The 8,476-nt window shown below is 42.7% G+C and overlaps 1 protein-coding gene across 1 annotated transcript; it reads right to left on the bottom strand.

Moving 5' to 3' along the window:
- Positions 1–367: 367 nt before the first annotated feature.
- LOC115148299 (retinoblastoma-associated protein) lies at positions 368–8,166 on the bottom strand. Its single transcript, XM_029690233.1, has 6 exons — positions 8,133–8,166; positions 3,851–3,973; positions 3,590–3,735; positions 1,380–1,466; positions 833–1,216; positions 368–717 (listed from the first exon to the last, which is right to left on the bottom strand). The coding sequence occupies exons 1-5, from the start codon at positions 8,164–8,166 to the stop codon at positions 1,178–1,180; spliced, it is 429 nt and encodes a 142-aa protein (XP_029546093.1). The 3' UTR covers positions 368–717; positions 833–1,177.
- Between the last annotated feature and the right edge of the window lie 310 nt (positions 8,167–8,476).

Genomic DNA, 8,476 nt, shown 5'->3' with positions numbered 1-8,476 from the left:
GGTAGAAAGTACATTTTTACATTTTAGTCATTTAGCAGACGCTCTTATCCAGAGCGACTTACAGTAGTGTATGCTTACATTTCATTTCATGCATTTTTTTTTTTGTACTGGCCCCCGTGGGAATCAAACCCACAACCCTGGCGTTGCACACACCATGCTGGCGTTGCAAACACCATGCTCTACCAACTGAGCCACAGGGAAGACGTATCTGGCACCTATACTCTCAAACAATGCTGGACAGTAAGTCCTTCAGTTAAATTCAAGGCTTGTCCTTCTCTGACTCTGCATCCTCCTTCATATTTTGTTCCTAAATGCAGGTCCAAGTGGAGCCTGGAAACAAACAGAGACATTGAGTTTTATTACAGTTAACAGAGACTTCAGCACTTGAGGATGAAAATAAAACGCTAACTCACTTATCTCTGCAAGCTTCTGTATCAGTGTCGAATCTCTATCAGGTTTGCTGTGATGAGAAGTGAGCAAGAAGAGAGCGACATATACCAACCATGCCTCACCTCTGCATGAACACAACATTCTGCTGTCAAGTATAACCGTAATTCAAACTAGTTAGCTGGGGAAGTGTCCTACCTCCCGTCGGCTTCGTCCTGTCCATCAATGTCAACGCGTAACCTCTTCAGGGGCAGAGCTCATATCCAAACTCCTCTTCAAGGACCAACCACTGTTGTTCACCATTGCATTAATCTTCTGGAACTTAGAGGTCTGCAGAGGAAACAAGACGTAGAGAACGTCATTTTCGTGCACTGGACACAATTTATGTTCTGGTCCATTTTAGGAAAGAATATTTTCTACTACGTGGATGAAAGTGATCACGTACCCCAAAGGACTTGCCCATTGATACCAGGATTAAAAAAAAATAAAAAAAATAATGATTCATATAATTCGAAAAAAAGAAAAAATAATAATTGATAAGGCGAAAATCAAACATGGTCATTACCATAACAAAATAAGATAAATAATATAAATTCAAATTGATACTTGTATCTTTGCCAGTTTGGAACTGAAAAGTCTGTACAATGAGCTGTGCCTCAGCCATATCTGTGCCCCCAGTGAGTCAGTCTGGTTCATGGGTGGTAGGGTACTGGCCTGGTCATGACCCCAGGAGACATGCACGATGGGCTCTTCATGGGAGAGATATACAGGTTGTTTCTGCCATGCACTCTCATGGGGGAGTTGGGGAACTTGTAGGGGATGTGATGGTCTGAAGACATTGTGGGGGGATGGGGGAGAGAGAACATAGTGAGTGTGTCAGTGGAAAATACCAGCACATTAGGTAAGCAGTCATTTTGAACATGCATGTGAGAGATCAGGACCATGTGAAGTATGTTATGATGCCACATGGGGGCACTGACTGTCTGTCTCACCCTTGGAGAGGCGTACTGCAGGATGTTGGTCGTCAGTTTCTGCATGAACACCAGGTTGTAGAAAACGATGATGGACACATACTGGCCCTGCCGGAGAGAGAGAGGTGTGTCCGTTTATGAGGGAGACAGAGTGTGTGAGGAAGGGAGGAGGGACAGTGTCGGTCTGTGTTAAGGGTAAAGGTTTCATGCAGTGTTCTCCCTTTACTACCACAATGACATGTAGATCATTATGCATGTACAGTGGCAAGAAAAGGTATGTGAACCCTTTGGAATATCTGGATTTCTGCATAAATTGGTCATCAAATTTGATCTGATCTTCATCTATGTCACAACAGACAAACACAGTGTGCTTCAAGTAATAACACACAAGGTATTGTATATCTTTCTTATCTATATTGAATGCATCATTTAAACATTCACAGTGTAGGTTGGAAAAAGTATGTGAACACCTAGGCTAATGAATTCACCAAAAGCTAATTGGAGTCAGGAGTCAGCTAACCTGGAGTACAATCATTGAGACGAGATTGGAGATGTTGGTTAGAGCTGCCCTGCCCTATAAAAAACACACACAAAATTTGAGTTTGCTATTCACAAAAAGCATTGCCTGATGTGAACCATGCATTGAACAAAAGAGATCTCAGAAGACCCAAGATGAGGAATGCTTGACTTGCATAAAGCTGGAAAGGGTTACAAAAGTATCTCTAAAAGCCTTGATGTTCATCAGTCCACGGTAAGACAAATTGTCTACAAATGGAGAAAGTTCAGCACTGTTGCTACTCTCCCTAGGAGTGGCCATCCTGCAAAGATGACTGCAAGAGCACAGTGCAGAATCCTCAATGAGGTTAAGAAGAATCCTAGTGTCAGCTAAAGACTTACAGAAATCTCAGAAACATGCTAACATTTCTGTTGACGAGTCTATGATATGTCAAAACACTAAACAAGAATGGTTTTCATGGGAGGACACCACAGAAAAAACATTGCTGCACGTCTGAATTTCGCAAGAGCAGCTGGATGTTCTACAGCGCTACTGGCAAAAAATTCTGTGGACAGATTAAACAAAAGTTGAGTTGTTTGGAAGGAACACACAACACTGTGTGGAGAAAAAAGGCACAGCACAGCAACATCAAAACCTCATCCCAAATGTAAAGTATGGTGAAGGGAGCATCATGGTTTGGAGCTGCTTTGCTGCCTCAGGGCCAGGACAGCTAGCTATCAGAATGTAAGGCTATAGAATATAAGGCTGTCTGTCCACCAATTGAAGCTCAACAGAAGTTGGGTGATGCAACAGGACAACGGCCCAAAACACAGAAGTAAATCAACAACAGAATGGCTTCAACAGGAGAAAAGCCAGAAGAAGAGTCCTGACCTCAACCCGATTGAGATGCTGTGGCATGACCTCGAGAGTGGTTCACACCAGATATCCCAAGAATATTGCTGAACTGAAACAGTTTTGGAAAGAGGAATGGTCCAAAATTCCTCCTGACCGTTGTGCAGGTCTGATCCACGACTACAGAAAATGTTTATTTGAGGTTATTACTGCCAAAGGAGGGTCAACCAGTTGTCATTAAATCCAAGGGTTCAAATACTTTTTACACCATGCACTGTGAATGTTTACACGGTGTCTTCGATGAAGACATGAAAACGTATAATTGTTTGTGTGTTACTAGTTTAAGCAGACTGTGTTTGTCTATTGTTGAGACTTAGATGAAGATCAGATAAAATGTTATGACCAATTTATGCAGAAGTCCAGGTAATACCAAAGGGTTCACATTTTTTTCTTGCCACAGTATATTCCTACCTCCCATTCCTCCAGACAAATCACAGGTAGGCTTTTGCAGATATTATCCATTATATGCAGAATTCTATTACACAGTGAACAGTGTGAAGTTAAATTCAATATGTGTTGTATTGAGTAGAAGTGTGAATATCAGTGACAGGTGTTGTGTAGCACATGCACATAACTTTAAGAAAACGAGAACAAGTGTCAGGGGACATGGTGAACAGGACGCCAGGCCACTGAATCCCCCCTGTGGTATTGCGATACTACTCAGCATCGTGACACTTGGCCTGGTATCATATCGTTAATACAATTTTGGAATCATGACAACACTAATGTCTAGTGTGTTTTGATTGCATGTCGAAATTGCATTTGAGTATGTGTGTGTGTGTGTGTGTGTGTGTGTGTGTGTGTGTGTGTGTGTACACAGTACCTGGTCCAGGTGGCGGTCTCTCATCAGTTCATACTCATGTTGTAGTGTGTGCTGAAGCAGAGTCCACATGATTGGCTCCTGCTCAGGGTGAGAGGTCAGCAGGTGTGTGTAGAGCATCTTCAGCCTCATGTAGGCCAGATGGTACACTACAGAACACAGACAACAAGTTAGAAACCTGTTACAAAGACAGACAGACAGTCATACACAAACACCTCACAGAGGACTACTGTAGGCCCAACTATTATCTAGTGAAATGTTTACATTTTTTTGTAGAAGAGGCTGAGCGAGTTTGACTTGGGGTGCCAAGGGGTCTGATGGTTTGCCGTGGCAGGGGGCTGAGAGGAGGGAGGGCCTGGAGATTCAGGTGCTGACTGGGGTCGGTTTCTGGGGCGCACAGGGGAAAGATAATATCACAAGCATTGAGTCATAACATTGAGATGAATCAGTGATGCACATCGATTTCTTGAACCACGTTGTAAAAGGTTAAATGGTCATTATCCTAGAGAAAACTTTGAAAGGTTTTCAACCTGACTTCTGACCAGTCTTTCTTAAAGCTCAGGGCTTTGATATGTGTTACAGTCGGTCAGTGTTCATGTGGCCAGACAAGCCTATTTCCCCCCCCCCACCCTGTTCAATTCACCCACTCACATACTTAACATTCCACAATTACTCAGTTTCTGCTCTGTCAGGGCTCAACAACTTTAATAAAATGCCATGTTGTTCCTAAATGCAGTTACAAGAGGACAAGGCTGAAGAATGCGTACAGTGCCATTTTGTGAGAATTCAAGTGCAAATCAATGCATCTTTTCAACCTCAAATTGGTGATTATCAGTTGGGCAGAATTACAACTCTTTCCTGCCATCCCCAGCCTGGAAGGTATGCCACTTGAAAAACAAACATTTACTACTCAGATCTATGGCACCCATCCCAAATACACAGCTTGACCCCATCTTACCCCAGCTTTGTTTACATGCTAACATTCATTGACTGCATGTAAACAAAGTTTGTGAGTGTTTGAGCCAATCGCTTATAAGCCAGCATCAATTACAACTAACGGGCGATTCAGAGCATGTCTAAACCAGATAAGAACGCACAGGCCCAAAGCTGCTAACAGATTGAAGGGCAAACAATAGGAGTATGGGTAATGAGTTTTACTAGTCTACATAAGTTGGATTGACATAAGATTAGGGTTGGGCGATGTCAACTTTTGTCCTATCATGATCGCCTGGTAGACAATTATCGCCCCTAGTGGCCATCCAATTTTTTAAATAAAAAAATAATAAAAAATAAGAGTCAGCTAGCACGAGCTCGCATTCTATGAGAGGCACAAGAGGAACCATGACATTGACAAAAACTTGGGAGTATAGTGTAGTCAAATATCTTCTAGTAACCTATAACACTCTGGTGTAACCGTGGCACCAAAGAGATAAGTAGGCCTGAGTGCCAAAGCATGCGGATGGAGCGAGTGATATGCAGTCAACGGAACTTGCTGGTGCTGCCTGTGAGTCGTGTGATGGGTTGTAAATCATGGGCTACAGTCTGCAGAGCAAGGAACTCTGCTGTCCATAGAACTGTATAATTAAACTGACTCACATCCTCCTCTCTTATTAGGCCTAGGCTACTATGCAATGGAGGTAGGTTGCACATTTCTAAAATAATATGGGGGGGCCCCAGTGTTGAGGATCAGCGTGGCAGACGTGTTGTTGCCTACCCTTACCACTTGGTGGCGGCCCATCAGGAATTCCAGGATCCAGTTGCAGAGGGATGTGTTTAGTCCCAGGGTCCTTAGCTTAGTGATTAGCGTCGTGGGCACTATGGTGTTGAACGCTGAGCTGTAGTCAATGAACAGCATTCTGACATAAGTGTGCCTTTTGTCCAGGTGGGAAAGGACAGTGTGGAGTGCGATTGAGATTGCGTCATCTGTGGCTATGTTGGGGCAATATGCGAATTGGAGTGGGTCTAGGGTATCCGGGAGGATGCTGTTGATGTGAGCCATGACCAGCCTTTCAAAGCACTTCATGGCTACCGACGTGAGTGCTTCGGGGCAGTAATCACTTAGGCAGGTTACCTTCGCTTCCTTGGGCACAGGGACTATGGTGGTCTGCTTGAAACATGTAAGTACAGTTGAAGTCGGAAGTTTACATACACCTTAGCCAAATACATTTAAACTTAGTTTTTCACAATTCCTGACATTTAATCCTAGTAAAAATTCCCTGTCTTAAGTCAGTTAGGATCACCACTTTATTTTAAGAATGTGAAATGTCAGAATAATAGTAGAGAGAATGATTTATTTTAGGTTTTATTTCTTTCATCACATTCCCAGTGGGTCAGACGTTTACATACACTCAATTACTATTGGTAGCATTGCATCAATTAGTATTTGGTAGCATTTAAATTGTTTAACTTGGGTCAAACGTTTTGGGTAGCCTTCCACAAGCTTCCCACAATAAGTTGGGTGAATTTTGGCCCATTCCTCCTGACAGAGCTGGTGTAAATGAGTCAGGTTTGTAGGCCTCCTTGCTAGCACACGCCTTTTCAGTTCTGTCCACAAATGTTCTATAGGATTGAGGCCTTTGGGCTTTGTGATGGCCACTCCAATACTTTGACTTTGGAAGTATGCTTGGGGTCATTGTCCATTTGGAAGACCCATTTGCGACCAAGCTTTAACTTCCTGACTGATGTCTTGAGATGTTGCTTCAATATATCCACATCATTTTCTTTACTCATGATGCCATCTATTTTGTGAAGTGCACCAGTCCCTCCTGCAGCAATGCACCCCCACAACATGATGCTGCCACCCCAGTGCTTCACGGTTGGGATGGTGTTCTTCGGCTTGCAAGGCGCCCCCTTTTTCCTCCAAACATAACGATGGTCATTATGGCCAAACAGTTCGATTTTTGTTTCATCAGACCAGAGGACATTTCTCCAAGAAGTATGATCTTTGTCCTTATTTGCAGTTGCAAACCGTAGTCTGGCTTTTTTATGGCGGTTTTGGAGCAGTGTCTTCTTCCTTGCAGAGCGACCTTTCAGGTTATGTTGATATAGGACTTGTTTTACTGTGGATATAGATACTTTTGTACCTGTTTCCTCCAGCATCTTCACAAGGTCCTTTGCTGTTGTTCTAGGATTGATTTGCACTTTTCGCACCAAAGTACGTTCATCTCTAGGAGACAGAACGCATCTCCTTCCTAAGCAGTATGACGGCTGTGTGGTCCCATGGTGTTTATACTTGTGTACTATTGTTTGTACAGATGAACGTGGTACCTTCAGGCATTTGGAAATTGCTCCCAAGGATGAACCAGACTTGTGGAGGTCCACAATGTTTTGGGCTGATTTCTTTTGATTTTCCCATGATGTCAAGCAAAGAGGCACTGAGTTTGAAGGTAGGCCTTGAAATACATCCACAGGCACACCTCCAATTGATTCAAATGAATCAATTAGCCTATCAGACACTTCTAAAGCCATGACATCATTGTCACTGTAATTTTCCAAGCTGTTTAAAGGCACAGTCAACTTAGTGTATGTAAACTTTTGACTCACTAGAATTGTGATACAGTGAATTATAAGTGAAATAATCTGTCTGTAAACAATTGTTGGAAAAATTAGATGTCCTAAATGACTTGCCAAAACTATAGTTTGTTAACAAGAAATTTGTGGAGTGGTTGAAAAACGAGTTAATGAATCCAACCTAAGTGTATGTAAAATGGTCTATTTGCATATAGGCCTACTGCAGCTCTGATTGGTTATGCGGCACCGGTCTGTGTAGAGTACGGGCTGAGTCATGCGTGTCAATGCAACAGAATCCTACTCCAATGCGCTCTGCCTACAACAAAATCTCTCGCATTGTTAGTTTTGCATACTAAGTCTAGTTTGTTTTTGTTTTGGTATGTTGCATTGAAAGTGGCTAATATTGTGTTGATTCGATCCCAATTCTCACAGTAAAGCTGAAATGTTGATAATGTGAACTAAGAGGGAAAACACCAGAAAGTTGAGTGAGGTTCAATCTCATGCTTCTCTGCGCGGGCTGATATTTCTTCTGTGTAGCAGTCTGCACATGGGCACAGCTTAGGGGGGAACATTGCCCATAAACTACAAAGAAGAGTTCAGAGTAGGACTAGAGGCTACTTTCCTCTCAATACTTTCCTGTATGAAGTCCCAGGCCCCCTCTCCCTTCATCCTACCTACAAATAATCCCAGAAAGAGAAAGTGGTGGCCTACTGTCATGACTGTCCTGATCAGGAGACCACAACCCTACAGATTATCTCTCAACCCCCAACAGAGGAGGAGAGATCTAGGGGTCTGAAGATGTGGGGGTTTTATGACCCCTCACGCCAATGATAAATCTTAGGCCACTGAGAAATTCCTTTGTCCTCACTATGGAGAACCAGCCTCAGAACATTAAACATGCAATAAAGGGACTTTGGAACAATGGTTTCCGTCAGCCACAATGGTGGTCATGACGATAGATGGAATATGAAAATGTATGTAATTTTTGTTTTGTTATTAAAGGTTAACAGATGACGTTATTACGAAAACATTGTACCTTTAAGAGTTTTCCCAGTATATGCCTGATACATTGTACGTGGTGTGGAAAATGTCCAAATCAAAGAGAATGTTTTTGTAAAGATGAAATGTGAAGTTAGTTGTCTAAAATTGGATTTGAGTAAAATCTAGGCCTTGCCTCTTAACTTGGTACGCCCAGAGAATTGCCCTAAAGGCGGTTACGCCCACTTCTGACCCGAAGGTATAAGACAGGGGAGTGAAGAATGAACAGATAAGACTAAGTGACCCCAGGCTGCAGCCAAGGTCTAAAAGTTCAACGAAATCCAAAACAAGGTTGAAGACAAAGAAATATTTTTCTACCCAAGCTACGGATGAGTAGCTGTG

Source organism: Salmo trutta, chromosome 15 (assembly GCF_901001165.1).
Source record: "Salmo trutta chromosome 15, fSalTru1.1, whole genome shotgun sequence".
NCBI lineage: Eukaryota > Metazoa > Chordata > Actinopteri > Salmoniformes > Salmonidae > Salmo > Salmo trutta.
This window is presented reverse-complemented; position numbering and strand designations above follow the sequence as displayed.